Raw genomic sequence first — 27,452 nt, 5'->3', positions numbered from 1 at the left:
TCTCTGAGATTCGATTTGGCACCAGTGCACAGAGGCTGACTTTTCGGCATCACTAACCCTACTCTACTTCCCCCATGAAGATTTTCCCTACTATTATATCCAATCCTGTGTGTGTGTGTGTGTGTGTGTGTGTGTGTGTGCGCGCGCGCACATACATACTCTCTGTCCCCCTCCCCTACTTTAGTATTTGTAATCAGCATCTTACAATTAAACACTATCTTATTCTCAATTTATTTGGTATCTTCCAAACTAGAACATAAACTGACAATTCAGAAGCATATCTCAAAGTTATCTTCTGGTTCTGCCATGAAGCCAGAGAGAGAACTGGTCTTTTTTAGAACTTAGCTTTACGTTAGTAGAACTCTCCTGATCATTCCAACTTGTATAGACACCGGGCCCCAAATACTGGTTATATTTCAATGTGATGGCCTATGGTTGTGTATTAAACTTGCTTTTGCCAGAAAAAGACCTTGGAATCATTTGACGTTTACCACTTTACACAGTACAACTTTTTAGGAATGAAAGATTTAATTTCCTTTGTTCTTCAGTCCAGTTTTAGGGACGCAAAAGGCTATTCCAAGTGTGTAATGAGGCAAAAACTTCTCTTATTACGTTTTTGGTAACCTGCATCTTCAAAATGTCTCTACTTGTACCAGTGCATAACAGTTCCTGCCCATTGCATCAAGAAGATTGGGGAGGAAATGCCAAAAAGCATATTGAAAGAATTCAATTCTTTCCCTGAAGCAGAGAAAAACATATAATTCTTTTTGAAGGAATCCTGGGTTGAACAGTCATTTAGTTTTCTCAAAAGGTGAGAATATTTTATTTTTTTAAATGCAAATTTTATGTTGCCCTGACAAACAACCCTTCAGAACTTTGAATAGTGGAGCTAACCCAAGTGCCTCAAAGCACATCTGAAAGCATGAATCACCATTATTGATTTAAAATACACACACTCACACACATATATAGTTCCCTAGCACTAGGTCTTAAATTTTACGAAAGTTATGGGTTTTTGAGTCATAAGTGAACAACAAAGTCAAAGAAGTTAATGAATAAAGAAGGAATTTCTCTAACAGTGACTCAATGTTAGCCATAATTTTAGGGCAAAATATAAGCTGAATCACATGGAAATGAGTAACTTGAACTTACAATACATTTGGCCTAGTCAACAGTTCTCTTGAATGAAGAATTCATATAGAACGGACCCAACTTTAGGATTGCCCCTTTCTCTCATCACATACATACAGACACACATGTATACACACCTGCATATGCACACATAATATTCATTTTGGACCTTTGTAACCCAGGCGTTATGAATAGTTCCTAGCTAACTAAAAAAAAAAACAAAAAGGCAAAAAAACTAGTCATGTCAATTACACAGAATTCTTTACAGTGCCTGCTTTTACATTCCCTCAGGAACACCTATAAGTAGCTAGTTCACATGAGGTAGTCACTCATCACCATTACTACATAACTTAGAAACATATGGTGTAGCTCTGCCATGCCAACTTCTAGGTATTCACTCTAGCATTCTGACAAAAGAAGAAAAAACAAGTTCAGAACTGTTTTTCAAATTGTCATTTATCAGCTGCTGAAACACACATGGTGAGAGCCTGATGACTAAGTTTTTGTTGCGGTCATAAATTATCATCACCTCCATGTTATATTTAGATTCACAGTAGTACAAGGAAAATATACCTACAAATGATAAAATATTGAAACCGAGCAAAACCCTGTGCGGCTCCCAGGTACAAATGCTTTCTGTGTCCCCCTTTTCTTGTTTGTAGGAAATAGGCTTCACTTAACCTCTATGACCTTCCCTGAGTTCCAAAGGGCAGGTTCAGTTGCTAATCAGGGAAGGGATGGGATGCAGAGACAAGGCGGGAGCAGGCAAGAAACAAAAATGCAGCCTTGGGTCAGGGTCCTAGTTCCTCCTCAAGGAATTTGTAACACTACCCTGGAGCTCTTTTGCAGAACTAAGGCCCACACCCAGGTGGAGGAGGGCAACTTCTGGCTGAGCACAAGATTCCGGGAGCACCGCCCTGTTACATCACCACCAACCAACCAGAAGAAAGTCACACACCCTGCAGCCCTCACCCCAAATTCTGCCTATAAAAACCTCCCTCCAAACCATCAGGGATTTCGGGATTTTTGAGCATAAGCCATCCTGTTCTTCTTGCTTGGCTCTGCAATAAACCTTTCTCTGCTCCAAATTCCTACATTTCCATTTATTTGGCCTCACTGTGCCCCGGGCACACAAACTTTGTTCGGTAAGGATATGTTTTCACATAGTCTGTTTCGAGTCCCGTCTTTTAAGTGGGAAGTGTTAGAAAGTCTAGGCATTCTCTTTCCCAGTAAAAGTAAAACCGAAGTAATTAACTATCAGAATGATCCAGCAACAGCACCTTTTTCCTCTACTTCCCAAGTGTTCTGAGCTAAAATACTTTTTTTCCCCCAGCTCAAACCGCACAGAAAGACTGACAACAGTCTGCTGTTGAGATTTACCAGCTAACAGCCCATTTCTCTCCTTCATACTCTTTATGAAGTTAGTGCTTAAACGATTATTTTGCCCATGTTGACTACTTGATAGGTGCCCAAAGGGGGAGGGGCAGGTCTTTCTCAACTCAAATAGAAATAATCCTGAGTAAACAAGTACACGAGACATGCTATCTCTTCTATTTTTCATTTTAGAATATTCCTGGCCAGTGTTGTATATTAAAAAGATAGGATGAGAGAACTCCATGCGTAAACTCCCACTCTTTCACCTGTCTACACAGTGCTTTAGGCAAATTACAAAACCTCTCTGAGTCTCAGCTTTCTTTTCTAAAAATGAGGATGTAATTCCTAAAATATGAAGAGAACTTAAAATGATCTAAGAACAGAAATAGGAAGTTAGGTAAAAAACTAAGGAAATTTAAACAAACTGTAGATTTTAGTTAACAATAATGTATCGCTATTGGTTCTTTAATTTTAACACATGTACCATACTGCTGTAAGATAATTATAGGGGAAAACTGCGTCTGGGTTGTATGGAAACTCTCTGTACACTTTTCTCAATTTTTCAGTAAATCTAAAACTCCTGAAAAACTAAAGTCTATTTTTTTTAAATGACCTAAGGTAGGTGCCTTGCACATAGTAGGTACTTGAAAAATGGCAGCCAGTGTTAATGACATAGACTATTTGGTTTCATAAAGTCTATTAAACTCTGTACAGTATGACCTTTTCCCCCCCAACTTTATGGAGATGTAATTGACATAGAACACTGTGTAACTTTAAGGAATACAGCATAAGGATTTGACAATATGACCTTTTCCGCAGTTCAGCAATTCTTTTTCATAGGCAGTTCTTTCTCTACCCGACCCCATGCCACTCTATTCCCTTTCTCTACATCATTTTTCCTCTTTTTCTAGTTCATCCATTTCTATTCTACTACAAACTCACATTTACAACTAGTTTTTATTTCTCCAAGACTCAAAGTTCAAGCTTTCTACTTGGAGAAAAATAGCAGAACAGCTTTTTCCAGAAAGGCACAAAACACTTAAAGATATAGTAATGGGGAGAACTTGTTTTCTGTTGTAATAAAGAGATAGATATTCAGCTTCCCAGTATAGACAACAGCTGTGAGGCAGCTTTGCCGGGATATGTATTTATGCTGCAACAACTAAAAATAGTTTGACCAAATGCCAGTGTTATCAATCTGTCCTGGAGTCCGTCTGATATTAAGGTCATGTGTAAAAACAGAACTCACTTGCCCCTCAAAACCACAGCTTTGAATGGATCCAGGTAAAACATACCAAATCAGATCAGAAAAACTAGCCTCATGACAATCTTTCTCAGGTGGCTGAAGGTTCTGTTTAGAAGAAATGGGTCTTCATGAGAATGGATTTCTTTCCCCACTGTGGTGCTGGGATTTCAGCCTCTATTGGAAGGACAGAGCTATAGAGCCTTTTGACTGATAAAGGGAAGTTTGTTTTTTAACTTTTAAGTGACAACAGTTTTCATTGCCGAAAGAACAGGACATCTTTAGCGGGTGCTGTTAATAATGGGATAGATTTTGAAGACGGAATTGCCCCTGCTATAAAGACACAATTACCAAAATAATTCCAACCTGAAACTTGAAATATCAGGCCCTGTGGACCCAAACCCAACCTTAAAAGAATATCCAAAAACTTGTACTGTTCGGAGAATACTTTTGCTCTACTGTAGTTCAAAATCCTCGTTGTAAAAGCAAGGGACCACTGATGGGGGTTTGAGAGTGCAGTGTGTAGCCCACCTGCTCTTTCTCAACCAGGAAATGAGTTTTATTTCTAATAAAACTGATACCCAAGCTTGTGACAGCCGAAATAAATCATCAGCTCTGGGTGGTGTGTGTACGTATACAAGCAAAGCAAACAGAGAAATCTGTGCTAACTCAAGATAAGGGTAGATAAATATAGGAAAACCCAGCAGTCTACTACAGGCAGCACGTAATTCAGTCTCAAATGGCAGCAACCGAGAAAGTCACTATTTTAAGAAATTGGTCTCCTAACCTCGATGGGGTTACAGCTGGCTTTAATCACCCCTCACACCGCCCCTCTAGGGGCTTCACTGGTTTTTCTTAGTCCAGCTGCTGCAGATTCATCTAAAACAGACAGAACGGGATGTTTTCTTCATTCACTCACTGCAGCTGGGTACCTGACCCCTTCTCTTCTGGGCCGACGCCCTTGACCTGCATTAACTAACCCCTCCTTTCTCTGGCTGGAGAACAGGTGATAGAAATAGACACTTTTTACACATCAAAGGCAGCCCAGAGCCGCCTCAGCTTTGCCAGCCTCAGACACAAAAAGCTTTTGATGCTTACAACTGCGAGGCTTTTTCCAGCTGCACTTTATCAAGCTAGCAGCGCCAGGGCTTGGAGGGCCTCGCAGAACCAGAAGGTGGCGGCGAAGTCACCTTGGGAAAAGAAGGGGGTCAGAGGGGGGAAGGCAGAAGGGGCGTGCCCCTGCTCTGGGGTCAGTGAGCAAGGGGAAGGGAGATTGGAGGGAAGCCCAGCCAGAGTGAAGCGATGTCCAAGGACCCCCGAGGCGACCCTAATAGGTGATCAGCTGACTCAGGCGGAGGGAGGAGGAGGGTGCCCTTCGCAGCATCACGGGAAGCTTCGCCTTCTGGGCTCGCTTCCTCTCGCCTGCCCCTGCGGTTGCTCTCTGCCCGCGTTAGCCTGAGAGCGGCTCGGAGGCGCTCTACTCGCTCCGCACCGGAGCCCCCCCTCTGCCGGGTGCCCCCGCCCGCCCAGCGCACGCCCAGGAGGGCGGGCCGGGAGTTGAGCGCAGCCGCCCGGCGCCGGAGAGTGCTGGGAGCCCTGCAAGCAAGCCAGGCCTCTCTGGGCGCCGCGGGCTGCAAATCACTCCCCGAGCCTCCCGGGCCACAAAGCGGGACTTGCCCCCCTCGCTCCCCGACAGGGAGACCGGGCACTGGATGCTACGCTCCAGGCTCCTTGCCGGGCCCGGGCAGCTCCTGGCGCGCTCCGGGCTGGGTTGGGCCAGGCCCAGCCGCGGAGAGGGGGCCTCGTAACCCATTCCCCCGGGCGCGGTCTCCTCTGCCTCCAGCTCCTCCTCGCCAGCTGCGCCGCCAGCTCCCATTGTGCGCCCCGCCCGCCTGGCGACATCCCGGCGCTACTCGCTGGGCCTCCCAGGCGCACCTACCTTCTGCTGCCGGCGAGCCATATCGGTGGGCTGCTTGGCGTTGAAGGGGTAGGCGATGCAGCGCATCACGAACACGTAGAGCTGCAGCCTCTTCTTCCTCTCTTCCTCCTCTTTCTGCAGCCGTTCCAACTCCTCCTTCTCCTTCTCGCTCGCGACCGACGGGCTGGGGCTGGAGGGCCGGCCGCCACCGGCGCGGCTGCTGGGCTGCAGCCCCCCGGCCCCGCCGCCGCTGCTCGCGCCGCTGCTCCCGCCGCCGCCGGCGCCAGCTCCGGCCCCGGCGCCGCCGCCGCCCCCCAGCCCGGCGCCGCCGCCCGAGCCTTCGCTGGTGCGGCTGGGAGACAGGCGCGCGCCGGACGCGGCCGAGCCGAGCACATCCTTGCCGCTCTCCTCCTCCAAGATCTCGTCCGATTCCTCTTCGCTGGATGAAGGGTCCAGCATGGTGGCGCCTGGGGAGGGGGGTCCCTGGAGCCCCTGGCTTGGGGTGCAAAAGGTGGGGGGCGCTGGAGGCAGCTGGGGGTCGGCTCTCCCGGATGGCCGCTTCTCCCCAAATCAGGGAGCGAGCGCGCTGCTGCTCAGCCTTGGCCGCCGCGACTGCTTCCTCCGCCCGGCGTTCGAGAGCTGGGCTCAGACTCAGAAGCACGAGGGGAGGAGGGGGAGGGAGGGTTGCGTCCGTGGACCCGAGGTGGGCAAGGGGGAGAGTCAGTTGCGAGCCCCGAGCCCGGAGCCGGATGCCATCTGCAGCCGCTGAAGGAGGCGCCTCCAGAAAAGATGCCGAGTGTTGCAAGCTGTCGGTGCAGCCTAGAGCCGAAGAGGCATCTTGCCGATTGGGGAGGGAGCGGCGCTTACGTGTTTATTGGCTTAACTCTCCCCTGTCCGCGGCGTAAGGGTGGCTGCAGAGGGCTGGAGCGGGGAGAGCGCAGAGCATCCCCCAAAGTCTCAGAGCTTCCGTACTGACCCTAATGCTTTCCCGCTCTCCTCACTCCCACCCCTTTGTGGATAATTTCCTCCTTGATGCCCAGCTCTCCTGGCCTGACCTCTCTCCCCCTCCCGCGGACAAAAAGTTCTTGCGGGAGGAGGAAATAGACAAACCAGTGATGACTTTTTGTCATCGAAGAGTAGGCTGTTGGAGACTCTTAATTCAGAGGTCTCACTAAGAGGAAGTCGGCGAGATCTTATACGCGAAAGAAAGAGGCTATTTCCTATCCCCAGCTTTCTTCACACTTGGGACACGGGGGCAGTGGGGCTGCGCAGCCTATTTGTCCCACCTGTGTAAACTCTGATGCCAGCGATTTCCATACGCCCACCCTCATTAAGATACAGGTGAATGCAATTCTGAGCGGATTGGCGTATCGACCATGCAGCTCAACTATTTAAGTAGAAACCCCCCCGCCCCTGTTTACTCTGCCTTCTTCAATTCCAAGAACTGGTGATACTTTATGCTGAGGTGAGCCTACCGTAGAAACAGAAGGGTTTCTGGTTGCTGAGCCCTTCCTCCATTATGGCTTGCTGGAAGATCTGGGTGGAGGATTGGGGACTCCAAGATCAGACAAAGATACCCTAAGAACTGAGTGCATCAACATCTAATGCGTTTACTCTGTCGCGCAGTCTTCCTTCCTGCTTCTCCGTTATCTATTAATTCAAAGCAGCAGATGGTGCTTTCCTTCTCCCTGCTCCTTTCTCTTAAGCCAAAAAACCCAGCTCACGGGGGAGCTGGCCAGCGTGCTGAATCTTATCAGCGACAGGCAGATGGATTGAAAACAAACCAACACCTTTTACCCTTTGATCTTAGGCTATCTAGAGAGCTCTCTTGGCTTTTCCTCACCCCATCTCCTACATTTATGTATTTTCAGTGCTCTAATTATTCGTAGATACTCGTGGGAGTTATTGTTAAAGTGTAGTACGAATTTAAAGTGTATATCACATCTGTCTTTATGTATTTTAAAATTTACCATGAGTTTTACTGTAGGCTTTGATACTCAAAGGAAGTTTTCTAGCTAGTCTGTTTGAGACCTAAAAATGAATTTAAAACAACTAGCTCCACATTAATTCCAAAATCCTGTTTAAATTTTTTTAATTAAGTAATATATACATGGCTCATACTTGACTTCACCACCATACTCACCTCAAGGACAAAACTTTTGTGGTCATCATGCATTCTGTATCAATTTAAAATAAGTAATCCAGCAACATGGAAAGTGTTATATTTTGGCAGTTCTCACTTTTAAATTTTTTCTAAAGAAGTAAAAGATGTTCAAATTATGTTTTCTTGGTTTCCCTGGGATGTGAAATATAGTAGGCCAATCAATCAGTAAATTAACCTTTATCTAGCACCTTTTAACGAGTGAACATTGTTCTAGGTGCTTGGGGTAGGTGGAATTTTTAGAAGACATTCTCTTAAAGAGTCTAAAATCTCCTTTGGGAGATACAAGTATGTGAAAAAGATTAACAACACTTATTTCAAGGCAACATATCAACCAATTCAAGTTAGTAAACTGCTAAAAGCTTGCTTGAATGAAGCAACTGGGAATGGAAGAAAATCATATATTTCTCAAAAGAGAGTTAAATTTTAAAGAAAGGAGCCATATAACTGGATGGTGAAAAGGGAAGCTATTATAAGTGGAAAGGGTGACTTGCAAAGCCATAGTGATAGGACAAAGGACCAAGTAAGGTACAGAGTGTTATGCAGATGGTGTGTGGGTAGGAAAGGGGGAATTGAGGAGGAAAAAAAAGAGTTAAAATTATAATCCATTTGGCCAAATTGTGGGGGGGGAGGGTTCATATTTAGGACACAAAGAAATGAATTGTTAGCTAGGGAGCATGTGGTGATTTGTGGAGGAGGTGCTTTTGAAGGCAAGACAAAGCCATTTACTAATTAGATATTTTTCAAGCAAGATAAGGCATTTAAGTATCATCACATTAGGCACTGGTAGAAGAGTGATCATGAACTCTTGTCTTTAGAACCATTTGGAATTTCTCAATCACTGTAGTACTTTTTTGTTTAGTTTTGTATTTTTACAAATCTTTTTGAGTTTTGTGGGGTTTTTTTCCATTTATACTCATTAAAACATAAACTCAGTATCTACCTTGTGTTAATCATATAAACCTATGATATCAGTATTAAATATGACGTTGCTTAGATAAATCTAACACTCTTCTTAATACACCCATAAGTGTTCAATCAAAGAGACTTAAATTTTACTGGAAATACTTTTATAATCTTTTTTTTCAAAACATGTCCATTACTGACTTTTAAAATGTATGTCTTCAAAGGTATTTTTTACCTTAGCTGAAAGTCAATTCAGTGTCCTGGGAGATATTATAACTCTTTGCTACTGCTGAAGATAAGATATGCCAACCCAAACTCCTTCAGCCTCTAAACCAGGAGTTGTGGCTTTCCTAGATGCAAATGTTGACGAAGGAAGAAAAGAACCCCAGAACATATCCAAAGGCTCTGAACATTTGCCTACTTTTTGTTGACATCCATATTCTTCTTTTTATTTTATTTTATTTTTTTTTTTTTTGCAGTACGCGGGCCTCTCACTGTTGTGGCCTCTCCCGTTGTGGAGCACAGGCTCCGGACGCACAGGCTCAGCGGCCATGGCTCACGGGCCCAGCCGCTCCGCGGCATGTGGGATCTTCCCGGACCGGGGCACGAACCCGTGTCCCTTGCATTGGCAGGTGGACTCTCAACCACTGCGCCACCAGGGAAGCCCCATATTCTTCTTTTTTAAAATACAAATCTACCATAGATTCTGATACACATAAGTATTTATACGCTCACACAAGCTATTTTAGGTGCTTGCACGTTTGCCTCTACCTCCAGTTCTGCTTTGTAGGAAACTTGAATAACCTTAAGGTGATAGAATAAATTTTAGTCAGCCATCTGGAGACCATATCATGAAAGTAGAAGTTATAACATGGAATTTTTTAAATCCCAGCAAAACCTAGAGGAAATAGAAATGACTGAGACACTAAACCAGGGTTTTATAATCTGGACCTTGATTATTTCTAAACCTCATTCTTCCCTGAATCGTTTGCTGTGATTGTGTAAAAAGCTGCAAGTAAGAAGGAATAGCTGACTTGTTGGCAATCAATAGACACTTTGGTGAAAAACGATCACTTCCTTCTTTATGTCACTCATATAACATGTTTCAATCAGATAAAACTGAGTTTAATGCCCATCTTAATGTTTTTCTCAGTTTGTTACTAGAGGATAGTTTGGCCAAATTATATATTTTTAAATCTCACAATAAATTTCATATTATCTAGATGTAATCATCTCATCCAATCAATATATATTTTTTTAATTTAAGAATAACTCACAAACACCAAAAAGGGTAAATTTGAACCTTACGGTATGCCTAAAGTCAAGTTAAATGCTTGGGCTCTCGACACAGGCAGTTCTGCCTTTGCTACTTAATAGCAGAGTTATTCTGAGAAAATTATTCAGTGACTCAGACTCAGTTTCCTCATCTGTAAAATGAGGGATAGTAGTACTCATTTCCCTCAGAATGACAAGAAAATTAAATTCAATATTATAAGGAAAGTATTTTTCAACAGATTTTAGGTTTAAACTTTTTTTCAACTGGTGGGAGATGGACTTATAATAAATGAGCTGACTAGAAATTGGACATGCATAACTGGAAGGAAAAACAACATTAAAAAATCAAATAGCCGAACTTTCTCACACAATATCCAAAAATAAACTAAAAATGGATTAAAGACTTAATGTAAATGAAACCATAAAACTCCTAGAAGAAAACATAGGCAGTGTGCACTTTGACATCGACCTTAGCAATCTTTTGGGGGGTATGTCTCCTCAGGCAAGGGGAAAAAAAATCCAAAATAAATGGGACTACATCAAACGAAAAGATTCTGCACAGAGAAGGAAACTATTAACAAAATGAAAAGGCCACCTACAGAACAGAAGACATTTGCACATGTTATGTCTGATAAGGGGTTAGTATCCAAATATACAGAGAACAAATACAATTCGACATTAAAAAAAAAAAAAATTTTAAAAATGGGCAGAGGACCTGACAAGACATTTTTCCAAAGAAGCCATACAGATGGGCAACAGGCACATGAAAAGCTGCTCAACATCACTAATTTTCGGAGAAATGCAAATCAAAACCACAATGTCAAACCTGTCAGAATGGGGCTTCCCTGGCGGCGCAGTGGTTGAGAGTCCGCCCGCCGATGCAGGGTACGCCGGTTCGTGAGCCGGTCCGGGAAGATCCCACATGCCGCGGAGCGATGGGCCCGTGAGCCATGGCCGCTGGGCCTGCGCATCCGGAGCCCGTGCTCCACAACGGGAGAGGCCCCAACAGTGAGAGGCCCGCGTACTGAAAAAAAAAAACAAAACCTGTCAGAATGGCTATTATCAAAAAGATAACAAATAACAAGGATTGGCGAAGATGTGGAGCAAAGAGAACCCTTGTGCACTGTTAGTGGGGATGTAAATTGGTGCAGCCACTGTGGAAAACAGTATGGAAGTTCTTCAGAAAATTAAAAATAGGACTACCATACCATCCAGCAATTCTACTCCTAGGTATTTATCTGAAGAAAACAAAAAACACTAATTCGGAAAGATTATATATTCATTGCAGCATTACTTACAATAGCCAAGATATGGAAGCAACCTAAGTGCCCATCAATAGATGAATAAAGAAAATATGGTGTATATATACAATGGAATCTTAGCCATAACAAAAGAATGAAATCTTGCCATTTGCTACAACATAGGTGGACCTAGAGGGTACTGCACTAAGTGAGATAAGTCAGAGAAAGACAAATATTGTATGAATCCACAAATTCGTGGAATCTAAAGAACAAATGTACAAATGTAACAAAAGAGAAACAGAGGCATAGATACAGGTGGTTGTAATGTATAGAAATATTGAAATATTGAGAAATATAGAAATATTGTGCACCAGAAACTAACATAGTGTTATAGTCAATTATACCTCACAACAAACAACAAACTCATTTAAAGAAAAGATCAGATTTGTGGTTACCAGAGGCAGGGGATGGGAGGAGGAGAAATTGGATGAAGGTGGTCAAAAGGTACAAATTTACAGTTTTAAGATAAGTAAGTACTAGGAATGTAATGTATACCATGATAAAGATAATTAACATTGCTGTATACTATATGTGAAAGTTAAGAGAGTAAATCCTAAGAGTTCTCATCACAAGGAAAACCATCTTTTTCTTTTATATCTATATATAAATGGAGATGATGGATGTTCACTAAAATTATTGTGGCGATCATTTTACCATACACCTTAAACGCATATGGTGCTGTATGTCAATTATATCTCAATAAAAATGGAAGAGAAAAAGAAAAAAATCACATAATCCAGAAATAGATCCTTGAAAAATAGAATAGTTACTTATCAGTATTTATTTAATTGATCCCTATCTTGTTTTAGACAGTATTTTCAGAGACTTAGAAAATGGTTTTTTGTTTGCAAAAGCTGCTCTTCATCATTACTCTTTATCATATAATAATCCTTGCTAAAGTGAAATGAAGTGGGTTAAGATGGAATTAAAGGATAATCATAAGACTAAAATAATAGAATCGAGCCACATAAAAACATTTTCTTTTACTCCAGGCAACAAAACAAACGGTTTTGGAATGATAAATAATACTACTTACAGGAATTGGTCTCAGAAAACCACCTTATTAGTTAAAAAAGATGATAAGAACGGAACAATGTATTTTACAATAAATATTTAACTTGAATTCTGAAAACCAACTGTTCACAAGGGTAATCACATTTCTTGTGTATGCAATTTCTTTTAATGGAAGTAGGAGCTAGATGTGGTATAGATTGAAATGGTTTATGCTGGTGTTTACATGGACAAAGGGAAGGATTGAGTCTTTTGCATTGATTCTGGGATACAGTGACATGCCAGCAAATAAAAGAAAAAAAAATACCAGTATAGCTGTTTCCATATGAGATATTAGGTAGATAATTCCTCTAATTAGCCCAATTCTCTAATTTGGCTTACACTGGTATATGCTGTTACCATTATATCTTTACCTTCTCAAAATAATTTTCTGGGTTGATTGTCTTGGTTATATTTAATTGCCTTTAGACCAGGAAGCTTTTAACAGCTTGTACATAGGAATGACTGACATCACGGTATTTTCATATTAACAAGTTTGTTTTCAAACAATTGAAAATAGTAAATTCCTTTAACTTGGGCTACCCTAAAACATATGGGTCTTTTGAGTAGCTAATATTCTGGAGGAAGATAATGAGTATGAAAAAAAAGTTGAGAGAGGCTTGATGACTGAAGGGAAAGTAAGCAAAAATCTAAGGATGGGTCCCATTAAGGGGTAGATACTATCATCTGGGTCACAGGTCAATAGAGGCTAACCTGCTGGGAGAAATGCTTTAAACCAGGTCCAGTCACCCACATGCCATTAGCAAAAGGCTGATAATACTTGAGTAAAACATATATCTTAGGCTTTGTATCTAAGCAGAATCTCTGCCTTTGTCATCCAGAATTCATATTTTGATGTTTTACCACTTTCTGACCGGTTGCAAGGTACAGAAAACTGAAATAACAATTAGGCACAATTAGGCATGCCTGCAAAAAGACAGAGAGAGAGAAGGCCCTGCCCCAAGACTGCAGGCCTCGAATCCACTCACCCCAGTTAAATGGAAGAAGAAAACAAAAGAGATATACGTGGCTGCCACAGCTCTTTGATGCACAGTGACCTGCCTACTCATTAACATGCTTCAACTGGTATATATTATCTGATAAATCTGATTAATATGCCCTCTTCTTGAGGAGGAGAGAGAAGAGAGCCAGAAGCTTGCCTTTCTCCCTGAGAGATCATAACCCAAGCTACCACCTTTCACCAAGTGGCTCAGGTTCTCAGACCCTGGCTGTCCTGCAACCAAGAACCCGGGTGAACCGCTGTATTTGATTCTTAAGAGTGGGTCTCTCTCCATCGGTTGTATTTATTTGGAATTCTGGCACTTTCTTGGCAATATCTTTGAAAGAGATAATGAGTTAATGCATGTGTGTGCTTGGAACAAAGTATATAGTATACTATATAGTAAGTATATAGTAAGCATTTGTTAAATGTCAGTGGAGATGGAGATGCTGTTGGTAACTATTATGAAACTTACTGAAAATGACAAGGCTAGGTTCTAGTTTTTGCAAGCGGGAAGAGGGGCATAGTTCACTAAGGCCAGTGAGAACCTCTTGCCCTTAAGAGAAAGACAACTTAGCATTGGAAACCCACAGCAGACTATGAGAGTCAGCACCAGAGCTACAATACAGGTCTTGGAGGAAGTGGGCATTGTGTTCCTTCAGTGTAAATTTAATACCTCCCCTTCCTCACCCATTCTAATGTCTTGATCTACTTTTACATTTTTATTTTATTTATTTTTATTATTTAATTTTTTTGCGGTATGCGGGCCTCTCACTGTTGTGGCCTCTCCCGTTGCGGAGCACAGGCTCCGGACGCGCAGGCCCAGCCGCCATGGCTCACAGGCCCAGCCTCTCCGCGGCATGTGGGATCTTCCCGGACCGGGGCATGAACCCGTGTCCCCTGCATCGGCAGGCGGACTCAACCACTGCACCACCAGGGAAGCCCTACTTCCACATTTTTAGAAGTTATACGAACATAAGGAGGAGAGTTAAGTGAAGGACGGGGCAAAGTCGTGAAGCTGGAAGAGTTGGCTAGAACTCTAAGGGGAACCCTTGGAGTGTATTTAAACAGGCACATCAATTGTCATAAAGATTCTTTCCTACCTTTTTCTTGCAAGGCATGACTTCATGCTATAAAAAGACCAGCATACAGATTTTCCTTGGACTGGTGAAAACCAATCTCCATTTCAGACAACTCACCATAGGAAATGCAATAAATGTTTAAAGAATATTCTGCACTCAAAGTCAACTCATAGTGAAGAGACAGCAAAAAGTTAGACCCAAATCATAAGGCTTTATCTCCCCTCCCGTTATTATTTATTCTGCACAACAAAATGAGACTCCTATGAGTCACCAAGTCATTTGGCCTGTCAGCGATTAAAACAGCACATTTACCGTGCAGTGGCCATAACCTATTTGATTACTTCAGAAAATGTGCGGAAAAGGGAAAACCTTACAGGTGTCTTGATGCCTTCAGGCAATAGGCTGAGTAATCACACAGAACCGAGTCATAATTTTTCTCCCATCCATACATATGCATGACCTTTGGCAACTTCACAGGCAGGGGGAATGGCTTCAAGACGGAGTAACTCCATCATGGGGCTCAAATATATAGTCAAGGTTACTGAGGGCAGTTGAGTCGTCAGTCCCCTGCTGACAATTTACTAGTTGGGTGATGAAAGTGATGAATGTTCAGACTGTGCCCAAATTCATAACACAAAATATGTGACTTTAAAATTAATCTCTCATAGGAGTAATGAGTTTAAAAAATAAGAGAAATTGTAGCCTGTTAAATGTTTTTATCCCTAGGTTTGCCCAGGTTAACTGGCATTTTGGTGATGAAAGAAAACTTTTAACATCTCCACATCAACCTTATATTCCATAATCATTGATATAGTTTCATGGTCAAATATTTGGTCTTTTCAACCTCATTATTCCCTTTGCTATTGCCATGGTTTGTATATTTTTTTTCTAATTCTTATAGACATGATTCACTGGGTAAAACATGTCTATATACCACCTGTTTTACCGAGTTGTTTCTAGAAAGAAAAAAGAAACTCAAACCAAGAATCTAAAACACCAAATTTTGCACAAAGGTTTGAGTTGTGGCTTTGGGATCAGACTTGAGTTCAAATCCTAGCTCTTAGCTGTGTGACCTGAAAAAGATAGTTCTTTGATCCTCAATTCTTCAACCTTAAAAGTGGCAATAGGGCTTCCCTGGTGGCACAGTGGTTGAGAGTCCGCCTGCCGATGCAGGGGACACCGGTTCGTGCCCTGGTCCGGGAAGGTCCCACATGCCGCAGAGCGGCTGGGCCCGTGAGCCATGGCCGCTGAGCCTGCGCGTCATCCAGAGCCTGTGCTCCGCAACGGGTGAGGCCACAACAGTGAGAGGCCCGTGTACCGCAAAAAACAAACAAACAAACAACAACCAAAAAAAAGTGGCAATAAAAGTACCAATAATCCATAGGGATTTTATGAAGGTGAATCAAATTCATGCATCTAAAATGCTGAGCACAATGGCTGACACCTGTTCAGGAAAGGAAAGCTATTGTCAACATTACACATGAATTGGTATCCAACTCTGTGGAAGAACTCAAAAAAGAGAGAGGTGTCCAGCACTTGCCCACTGCAGAGAGGACAGGTCCTGTTGGAACAGCTTCTACAAAAATTCTTTGTTATCAAGATTTTAAGCTTCCATCCCTGAATAAAGAGCTTCATTTGAGATAGCTTATAAAAACACATGAAGTTATCATTACATGTTTTATCAAAATTCATCTGAGGAAATACTTATTTGCCAAATGACCACGAAATAGGGATGTTATATCCAGACTTGTAATGAGGTTGACATTCCTGGAAGAAAAAAAGAAAGAAAGGCCATTCAAACATTGCTTTTTGAGGGCTCAGCTAAATAGCTTTTAGAGAGAGCCTCCACTAGCTTGTATTTGCATAACAAAAAGATTCCCCCACCTTCCTATAGTCTTATTCGCAGATTCCCAAATAGAATATTTATTAAAGTCTAGATGCAATTAAACCTTTTGTGAAATGTGTGTTTGATCATGAATAGGGGTGAGTCAGAAAGTCTGTGAACGAGACTGAAACATAAAGGAAGTATACAAGAAAGCATTCTCATCCTATATTTAGCCATAACATTCAAATGACAAAAAAAGAGAGAAGACTTTAGACTGAGATGAGGTTTTCCAATGAGTGCCATTCATCCCTAATCTTGGTTTCTTTGTTTATTGCTCTCATTAATTCAACTAACATATGTTGGATGTTGGAAGATTTGCTTAAAAATGGTGATGGGAAAGGTAGTCTTGTCCTAACCTAATCTGTCTGGATTCTGAAAGTGCTTTTGTATGAAAGGAAAATTTAGTGAGTCCTCAAATAGTACTGTTTTATTAACGTAACAAAACCGTGTTTCAGGTTACTACAAAAAGATGCCACAAAATCTAAGCTTTTATATTTCACTCTAGAAACTTAAAAGGAAGTCTGTTCTCACCTCTATTATTGTTCTGAATTCTTTTAAAATAGTCTATATTTTACTATGAATATTTCAAAGAGGTGGTTCTTAAAGACGTTACCTACTCTGGAGAGGTATTTGGGGGAGGCGGGGTCAAGCATGGTGATTTTTTTTTTAACATAAAAGAGGGTTTAATCTAATCAAATAATTTGTCCATAATTCCAAGGAAACCAGAGCAGACTTATGCATTTGGATGGTGTGATTGAGTAAGTGAGAACAAATCTCTTCTCACTATGATTTTGGAGATTTAAATTTCCCTAAGTAATTTTCCTGCCACCTGACCTTATTTGCCTTTGCAAAGGCAAAACAAATCAACTTGAGAGGAAAAGGAAAGGAAAACAATAATCTATGTTTTCATGTTCCTGGATTATTTGATTCCCTGGGTAGGCTTGTCTTGCTTACTTATAATCATACCAAAATATTCATAATTTAGAAATTGGCAGGAAATGAAACTGCAATCCTTCTGTCCCTGTTGGAACATATCAGGGAATCAGGATTTTCTCTTACCCCAGAGATTCCTTTCAGCATGTGCCAATTTTCAAGCCTCAGGATGCTAAATGACAAGAATTATATGTGAAACCTTGCAGTGAGCCAAGAGTTCTGGTGTATACGCCCTGAAAGTGCATTCCAGGACCTCAAAGGCACTTCGATTCTGCTAATTAAAATGCGGATGTGTTTTTAACCATTGGGCCCAGCAACACTTGTCATTTAAGCTAGATTTTGTGAGCAGGGGCTCAGATGATCCTAATCATCTGTTTATGGCAGGTATATGGAAACTTCCAGTAATGCTTGTTAAGTAACTCTTGACTCTGGAGTTCAATTATTTTTTTCATTGGTGTAATGAACACACCTATTTGTACCCTTTATTGAACCCCTATTGTGTCCCAGATTCTGGGCTAGATCCTGAGAATACAAAGTCAAGTGAGCCCAGTTTTTCACTTGCAAGAAGCTCACAGTCTAGTTGGGAAAACAGGCAATAAAAAAAAAAATGATAATGTCCTCTGGAAGGTTTGAGGCTAGAGCTGTAAGCCTATAGTTACAGGATCAGCTGTGAGTCAGGATATGAAATAGTATGCGGAACTAGAAAAACAGCTGACAATGCGTTATAGTCCAATGTATCTGAAAGATGGAAAATATACCAAAGAGTGTGATCTGGGGAGAATCTTTACATGGATATATGTCTCTATGATAGTGCCAGAAAGGTTTTAAGGTGATGCCTTTCTAAAAGGAGAAGGGGGACAGAAGGGGTTTTCTGGGCAGGGAGAACTCTGTGAACAGAAGCTCAAGGGCAAATTGCAGAATGGCATATGGAAAGATCTATTCGGACACTGGAATCAGATGGACCTGGGTTCAAATCCCAACTCTGTGATTCTCTAGCTCACATTCAACCACGTAGAAATCGCCTAGGGCAGTTGAATCTACTCACAACCTGCTCTGTTATTGTATTTTTAATTTAGAGTTTTATTGTTAGCTTTAAATAAGTCTAAGATTAAGTAACCTTTAAAATTTGTCTATTTTGGGGAATAATGGTAATGATCATAATGACATATTGTCGATGATAATAAAGATGGCAGATATGATGTTTGTTTATGGGGTGCCTGCTTCGTCCATGCAGACACTAAGGGTTTCATATGTTTCCTCTCATTTTCTTCCAAACAAGCGCCTGAGGGTCTTGATTTGAACTTGTGCTGTTAGACACCTTGATATACCACTGTAGGGCAAATAAGGTTCTAAGGCTGCTTCTTGGTCATTAGAAAGGCCATCATTAAAAGATTTGAGTCAAATCCTTTATCACAGCAACCTGACAAAGATGTGTGTCTTGGGCAAGTTACTTAATGTTTCAGGTCCCAAGTTTCCTCTGCTATGGTATTTACTTGATAGGCTCATTCCAAGGATTAAGAAGTAAGGCTCAAGAAACATAACTGTTAGATTTCATCATAATCATCACCTAGTTTTTTCCTCCCTACTCCTGATGGATATAGCTACTACGAACAAGAGCAGAGCTCAGGACTCCCCTTTTGGTTTTGGTTTTTAATCTCACTTTAACGGAGGGCTCCTCAGCAAAGATATTTGACCTTGTGGGGTCACTCATCATTTTAGCACCTTTATTTTGCTTCCGTGAGACACCATTCAAATACCATTATGGACAACTCTCACCTTATTTTCTCTGTTCCCTAGAAAGCCCCTTTGGTTCAATTTGCAACTGATAATAATTTTTACTCCATCTCCCACTGATAACTTCTGGTCCACACTTCCCATCCTTTCCAAATTCTAGTTAAGAAACTTGGAAACAAGTTTCTCATTGTCCCTCCTATGGGTATTATTCAGCCTTAGAGCTCAGAAGGTATGGTTGTAAATTAATCACTCTCCCCCTTACCAAAAATGCAGGTTATAGTCGGTAATAAAATGATTTTTATGGCACACTGCCATCTCTGGTGGCATGAGGGATCGCCAAACCCCCAAAGCCCATAAAACAGCATTAACCACAGATCTCATGGAAAGTGACTTTGAGTTGAATTTAGGAAGGAACTTGAAGCTTCTGGAATTTTCAAAGTAAGTCTCTCCCCACAAACTAGAGAGAAACAGGACCTATTGCTTTGACAATGAGGTGGGAAGGAAAACGCAGCATTACACTACTTCTTTCTTTTTTACTTCTCCCCTCAATCAAGTTTGAACACCACACCTTCAAGTGGGGCCTTCCCCTGGAGGTCGGAGGGCGTATGGTGGTACAAGGCCCTACTTTGCATCGGCCTGTGGTAACTCAAAACATTTCCTCTTACCACTGGACCGTGAGTTTCAGATTTTAGTGTACATAAAGGATGCCTGGAAACAATCTTAAAGATGGAAATTTCTGGGCTCCATCCATCAAGTTTTTGATGTCTTAGGTCTATAGCGGGTTTCTGGAATATACGTTTTTGTCAGGCGCCCATTGGTGCAAATGGTCCATATCCTTCCTTTGAGAAATACTCCTTAGGGAATTCTCATTCCTAAGATACATGGATGGAGGAGAGGGACAGATCTCAGATTATTACTTGTGCAGGAAGTGCTGAACAGAAATGGAAGAAAGAAAGATATTTTCTTCAAAGTATGCAGGAAAGAGAATCCTTGGGGAAAAAACAACCAGAATGGGGTCTTAATGACCTTGTCATTCTGAGGGAGTCAGAATGAGGAAATACCCAAGGCCCAGAAAATGACACTATCCACAAATCACCGCCTGTCCTGAAGGATTTGCTTTGCTCTGAGGATCGATTTCTTCCCTCTCGTCTGTTCAATCAGCTCCAGGATAATCTAAGCAGCCACTCCTCCCAAGGACTTCCCTGCCCTCTTCCAACTTGTCATTCTCGGCACTCCAGACGCTGCTTCTTACTCTCGGTTCCAGGCTTCAGTTTGATGAAAATAGGATGAGAACACCAGATGCATCGCTTGGAGAAGTGAAGTCTGGGAGCCTTAAAGGCCTGGTCCCCCTACCCACCTGAGGTTGGAGGAGCAGCTCACTAGGGAGAGCTGGGAAATCGGGGCTGGAGTCTGCACTCAGGAACGGAATCCCTGTGTACAGTATCCAGGTGGATAACTGCCTCATACACCAAGGCTTCGGTCTCACTCTGCTTCAGTCCACAGAAAAATGAGTCAGGGCCCAGATAAAAATTTTCCTCTGGATCCTACTCAATGGGAAATATATTTTAAGAAGGGAAAGCTATTTTTAAGGATTGCTTTTATTAGTCTATTGATACCAGACCCCAAAATGGGTCAGCTCTCTTCCTGTGCTGCTAAAGGTATTTTTGAGAAGTCATTAAATAAATGCAAAGTCATGCATTTGGCACTTGGAGTCCTGACCCACTCTTGTGCTCTGCTGAGGGTATGTGGTGATTTTGTTCTTAGCCTGTTTTGCTGTCAGCCAATTATTCATTCACAGAGAATCTCTGACCCCTCCATCCTAGGGTAGGCAGTCTGGGGCCCCAGCAGGATTCTCAGACTCCCTCTGCAGTTATTTTAAGAATTTCAATTACATAAGCAAGGCCCTTTTTAGAATCCCTTCTTAGGGTCAGTCTCACACAGGACGACCTTAAAATTGCTGCCATGAGCATATGAATGGCTTTTGCCATTTGGTCTTTTACAATAAGAGCTCTGAGGCTGTTACCAAGGGAAGGAGAATGCAGGTCATCTGACCTCTACTCCTACAGAGTTGCTGGGAGCAAGCCTCTTACAATGAGGAAATGGCAGAGTGAATATCCTGCTTTGGTTACAAGAAACTGAAACTCAGCTGACACTGGCTGAAACACAGAAGGCTCACACACCTCAAGTCCAGCAATAGCACTTCAAGCATGGTTGGTCCAGAGCTTAAGAGATGTCATCAAGATTCAGTCCCTTTGTCTCTAGTTCTGCCTTGCTTTGTGCTGCTTTTACTCCAGCTCAGGGCTTCTCCATGTAATATCCTCTGGCAACCCCAGACAACATCCTTTCAGTTGCAGTCCTCTGGAAAGAAATATTCTTTCTTCCCAAGAGTCCCCCAAAAGTTTTGACTTGAACCTCCTCGGATTGATTCGGGCCAAATGCCGCTTGTGCTCCATCACCATGGCTAAGGGCGTGCATGCTCTGATTAGCTGATCCATAATCACATGCCTCCTCTTAGAGTCAGAATCACCCACCAAAGGATGTGAACTGCAACGGGAAGGAGTGGTTCCCCAAGGAAAATAACTGTTTGGTCTTCAGAAGAAAATCAGTGGACCTCGGTGGGGGTGGGGGGGTGGGGGGGTGGGGAGCAAAACAACCCTAGTACATATTATTCAAATAATACGGCAAAACAAAGGATAACTGTGAGGCCCCTGATGGACTTCTGATTTGGAGGCCACCCACTATCCCCAGGGCCCTCACAATCCCAAATCTCATGTAGCCTCTGAAATACGGCCAAAGGAAGAGAAGCAAAAGAGCAACAGGCACCACCTGCTTGTACTGCTGGAGAGCCCAATGTACAGGAGGACTGCACAAAAGTTTGCTCCATTCTAGCTCCTGCGTATCACAAAATCTCATTTAACAAGAGAAAAATTGCTATTATTTAGTGAGCATCTACCATGTGCTACACACACACACACACACACACACACAGAGCAAACATGCTGACGTGTACAAACTATTTAGATTCATACTGCTCGTCTATGCATACTATTTAGACTCACTGGATGGGGGGCAGTGGAATAAATTAAAATTCTAAAGGCATAGCAGTGGTACAAAAGCTTCTTAAGGGTAGGGAATAGATCTTGTTCATTTCTGTAGCCTTATCATTTTACTCTATTCTGGGAACTATGTAAAAAGTACTTTTTAAGACGCTAAATCGTTTAATCCTCACAATAACCCTATGAAGCAGTTACGGTTTGTAATCTCCATTTTACAGATGAGGAAATTGAGGCACAGAGAGGTTACACAGGCAGTAAATGGAAGATTCAATCTCAGGCAGTCTGACCTCAGAGCCCCTTCTAGAAATGATACTAATTTTCATGAATGTAAACATGAAAATAGGAATCCAGCTCCTTAACTCACAATTTTGACAGACCATACTGGGCAGCACACCTGCACTGTCCAATGTGTTACTGGCCATATATGCCTATTTAAAATTAACTGAAACGAAATGAAAGTTTAGTTCCTCAGCTCACTAGTCATATTTCAGGTCTTCGGTAGCCACATGAGGCCAGTTCAGATATAGAACAATCCCATTCTTGCCAGAAAATTCTGTTGGGTGGCACTAGTAGATGAATTGCAAATAGCATTCCCAGCCTTGATAAGGGAAGTGGAATTGGAGCATGAAGCATCCCTACCCACTATGGTGGCTGCCCTTCCATGCTCCCTCCCTTTACATACTGTCTGTTCTGGGCATCTCTACAGTCATATCAGGCAGGAGTCAATAGCCAATAAACGTTACCCCCTCCCCTAAGTTCTGCTGGGAGCTTTAAGGCAGGGAACCTGGCTGCATTGTTGGCAGGAGATCCTGGCAAAGGTGGGGATGGATATAAAACTCTGGTTTGATATCCTACAAGATACTGCCTGTGTGTTAAAAAAGCCCAGTCTTTGGAGACACACAGATCTTGATCCGAATCCCAGATCACCACATCCCTACAACAGGACCTCAGATAAGCATGAGGCTCAGATCGTCGCCTGTAAAGTCCAGTTAATACAACTTGCCTCCTATCAGCATTAATGTCCTTGACATAGCGTCTGCTGGTGGCCAAGAACTGGCAGCTGCTGAGGTCACTATTATGATGACTACGTTACTCAGATGACCCAAAGTTCTCCAGCCTTCAGGAGTCACCCTTCTGTTGAAAACCAACACGACAATATCCTGAGGCAACTCTCAACAGACCACAATCCCCTTCCTAGGTAATTTCGGGACATGCTGAAATCCGTCTTGGAGGCTTCATGGCACCCCCGACTACATTTTCAGGGTAACATGGGTCAATTTTGCCATCCTGGGATGTGTTTCCCTCTTTGTTTTATTCACTCCAAGCATGACTATAGACCCTTCTCTTAGCTCTTCAAAACACAATGACAACTGGGCTGTGGTATTTAACAGACTTAAGGGACAGAATTATAAAGCAGAAAAGGAAAATTTAATATTGGATAATAACTATTACTATTGTATTTGTAGGGCCTGCAGACTGTGCACCTCCAAAGGGGGTCTCCAAGTCCTCTGATTTATCACCGTGTTACAAGGGCCATCTGACCTTCTCCTGTGATAATTATTTTGAACAGGACCTCCTTACCTATGAATAAGGCCCCTTGCCCTAGAGCTAGTGTCAAATGATCCTGCCCCAGCCCAGGCAAACACAAATTGGCCTCCATTCTTGTCCTGGAATGACTGACTCAGATAAATAATCTCTATTTCCTGAACTTGAGGGCAACATGTAGAAAGCAAGATGACAGGGCAGCTAGTGAAAGGCCAAGCCAAGGGAATATACTTGCTGATTCCTTAACTCCCTCTTCCACGACATCTGTGAGTGGATGGAAGGACATTTCTCTGCTTATATTGGGCCCTATCTGTGGCTCTTTGACCTCTTGGGTTGTTCTGTGATACAGAGCAGTCAGGAGCTAATGCAGTTCACAGTGCGGCCTAAATAGGGGCGCAGGGGCTCCTGACCACTGGCTTGCAATCAAACCACAAGCTGGATCTCATGTTCTCAACCCTTTTCTGCAGCCTTGATTGCACTGAGGCCCCTATCTATCTCTCAGAGACAGAGTCACTGGGTCTTGGCAAGAACAGAGGGCTCAGGAGAGGAAGAAAAGCAGCTACTTGATGGAAAGAAATGCTTTAGTAACCTCAGAAGAAAAATCTAGAGCTTCGTAAAAGGATTATCACATTTGAATAGCGCTTTACAAATAATAGCTCTGTATTTATTGAGATCTCATTACGTGCCAGGCACTGTGCTTGCGCTTTTGAAGGCATGATCCCGTCTCATTCTTAAATCAGTCATCAAAGTAGTTATATTCTCCCTCTTTTGGGAAGCTGAAGCTCAGAGGGCAAGTAATAGGATCAAGATTACTGAGGAGGAACCAGGAAAGCCACAGAGACTGGATGACTCCAGAGTCTGTATTCTCAACTTCTATCTTTGTTTTCAATGTTCTTCCAGGTATGTTGTTTCATTGACTGCAGTGAGGTGTTACCCCAGGGGGCAGGGGGAAGTATTAGCCCCATTTTGCAGAAAGGAAATGGAAACTCAGAGAATTTATATGACTTGCTCAATGGTACCTAGATCTCCTGATTTCTAGTGCGGAGAGTTTCCATTACACTGAACAGAAGTGGGAGGGCATCCACAGTACAAATTCTTCTCTGCTGGGTATTTAAAGCCCTCAAGATCCATTTTCATAGCATCTCTGTGCCAAGGCTTCTGTTGAAGTATAACATTAGTAATCATAAAAGAACTGTTATTCTGTATAAGAAGTCTAATATGTCAACTGGGCTCCAATTTAAGAGAATGAACTTCTTCCCTTTCCCTAGCAAGCCTTCTTGAGATCCAAGAGTGCTTTATCACCCTGCAGACAAAACTGACTCTCCCTTTGTTATCTGTATTGCCCCTAACCCTTTCGAAAACTGCTATTTCCAAAGGCTGTCACGAACTCTGCTCCCCTCAAAAGAAGGGTCCAGTCTCACTTTTTAAAAAAACATTTAGGTGTCTTTGATTCTTCAAAATAGTAATTAACTAGTGATGGGTAAATTTAGCATTTTAAGGAGGAGACGGACACCCTGGCTAAGATACTATTAGAAACAGCTTTACCTACTCCCTTTACTAAGAAGTTGTCATGGTGATGAGACAGGCTATGATGAAAGGGCTAGTGAAGCTAACATCACACTTTGGTAACTGAATTCTCTGTGAAAAGCTCTTTCCATCAAGCTCAGGTGGGGACTTTGCTTGGTCCTGTGATGTGAAGGGTATTTGTGCCAATAAATTCACTTTGAATTCTGCGGATCATTGTTTTTTTATGTTACTATAGGACCCTCAAGGGGTCCCAAATATTAAAAGAAGGACAATCGTTACTTGTGGTTATGACTGCCTCTACATCTGGATTGCAAAGTAGGTTGCTTCCTTGAGCCAGTAATCTCATTTTGGGGTATCTTTCTTACAGAAATAAAGTATCTATGTATACCCATTTATATAAAAATGTAGATATCTAGTATATAAATATACAGAGTATTTACTGTAACATTGTAGTACAAAACAAAACAAAAAAACAAGTCCACGGATAGAGGGCTGGTTGATTAAATTATGACACATTTATACTATAAAGTACAACATAGCTGTAAATTAAAAAAAAAACGAGTATATTAGACCTCTATGTGTGGGCCTACAGGGATGTTCATGATGTAATCGTCAAATGAAAAAACAAGCTTCAGAGGAGAGTGAGGGATATGATCCCATTTTTGTAAAATACTATGTCTAAAAACGACTTGTGGGCATTTATGTTTTTACATGTTTGAATGAGCACAGATGCCATGTTAATGGGTTAGTAGATAGCTAGTACCTACTAACCTCTTAACATTGGCTTTGTTACCCAGAGGGTATGGGGAGGGATGCTTGGAGGCAAGGGCATATTAACTTTTGTGAGTCTTGTCATGATAAGTACATATTATACTCATACTTTTTTAAAAAAAAATCCTATTAAATAAAGGCAATAACAAAGGGGGAAGAAGGTGATTTAAGGCAACAACTGTCCATGCATGTCACTCCTGGCCAGAGTTACCTGGGAGGTTAGCCCAGTTCCTACTGATAATCTTCTGATCTTCAGAACCAGCATCTTATGACCAAAAATAATAACTAACCCCAAGAAAAAGGTGAGGCTGGGCTGCAACCTGCTAAAGCTCTCCTTCAGAACGGCAATTCCCATGAGACTAGTGGAAGGGTTACTGTGACAAGGACCAAATAGACAAATCTGTTATCTTTCTTCCTTCTTAGAAAGCATCTTAAAACTGTGGGAGTGCTTCTCAAACTCAGTATTCTTGGAAAAGGAACACTCTTAAGCTTTTTGAGTGGGAGAAGAAATGCTGGTGTATTCAATTAAGCCCCGGCAGTATCTGTTTTTAAAACATCTGTTCTTTCCTCCCACCCTCCCTCCTTCCCTGCCTCCTTTTCTTTTCTTGCCTCTTTCCTCCTTCTCTCCCTCTTTCTTTTACTTGTTTTCTTTCCTTCTTTTTTTTAAAAAAGATATTACATTATTTTAATATTTCAAATTGAGGTAATATCAAATTAACTGACTTAATTCTTTGGCTTGCAGTGAAGAAGTGCACTATTTAGTCTTTAGATTATACTCTTCACTGATTTGTAATAAGAGTTATAGTAAAATTATGTCCCCCACCCATGCCACACAGATAGAGATGGTCCCTGACTTACGACGGTTCAACTCCCAATGTTTTCACTTTCCCATGGTGCCAATGCACTATGCATTCAGCAGCACCTGCACTTGGAATTTGGATCTCTTCCTGGGCTAGCGATGTGCAGGCGCGCTCCCTGGTGATGCTCGGCAGAGGCAGCCACTGCAGCTCCCAGTCAGCCACGCAGTCACCAGGGTAAACAACCGATATATGTACAGCCATTCTGTTGTCCATTTTCAGTACCATATTCAATAAATTACATGAGACGTTCACAACTCTATTATAGAATAGGCTTTGTGTTAAATGATTTTGCCCAACTATAGGTTAATGTAAGTGTTCTAAAGAATGTTTACGGTAGGCTATGATGTTCGGTAGGTTAAGTGTATTAAATGCATTTTGAACTTGTGATATTTTCAATTTACGATGGGTTCATCAGGACATAATCTCACTGTAAGTCGAGGAAGATCTATATATATATATATATATATATATACACATATATATATATATATACACACACACACATATACATATATACTTATATATGTGCATATATATATGCGTGTCTGTGTGTATATATTTATATGTGTGTATATATATACATACGCAATATATGCAATCTGCCCTCCACATCCTGGGGTTTCACATCATGGATACAGAGGGCTGACTGTACCATGACATTTCATATAAGAAACTTGAGCATCCGTGCATTTCGGTATCC

The 27,452-nt window shown here is 42.0% G+C and overlaps 1 protein-coding gene across 30 annotated transcripts in view; it reads right to left on the bottom strand.

The window, feature by feature from the left end:
* CADPS (calcium dependent secretion activator) overlaps nt 1-27,452 on the bottom strand; it is a 783,217-nt gene that overhangs the window by 469,533 nt on the left and 286,232 nt on the right. For 8 of the 30 annotated variants that reach the window (XM_049715269.1, XM_049715257.1, XM_049715258.1 and 5 more), the window contains exon 1: nt 5,688-6,514. In XM_049715269.1, coding sequence (XP_049571226.1) covers nt 5,688-6,125 — 438 coding nt within the window. In that variant the 5' untranslated portion in view covers nt 6,126-6,514. Of the gene's footprint in view, nt 1-5,687; nt 6,528-10,834; nt 11,033-27,452 lie in introns of those variants that run through there. The other 22 variants (XM_049715264.1, XM_049715266.1, XM_004267977.3 and 19 more) reach the window with 9 other exon arrangements.

This window comes from Orcinus orca, chromosome 10, assembly GCF_937001465.1.
Source record: "Orcinus orca chromosome 10, mOrcOrc1.1, whole genome shotgun sequence".
Lineage (NCBI taxonomy): Eukaryota > Metazoa > Chordata > Mammalia > Artiodactyla > Delphinidae > Orcinus > Orcinus orca.
Note: the sequence above shows the minus strand (reverse complement) of the source record. Positions and strands in the feature narration are given on the sequence as shown.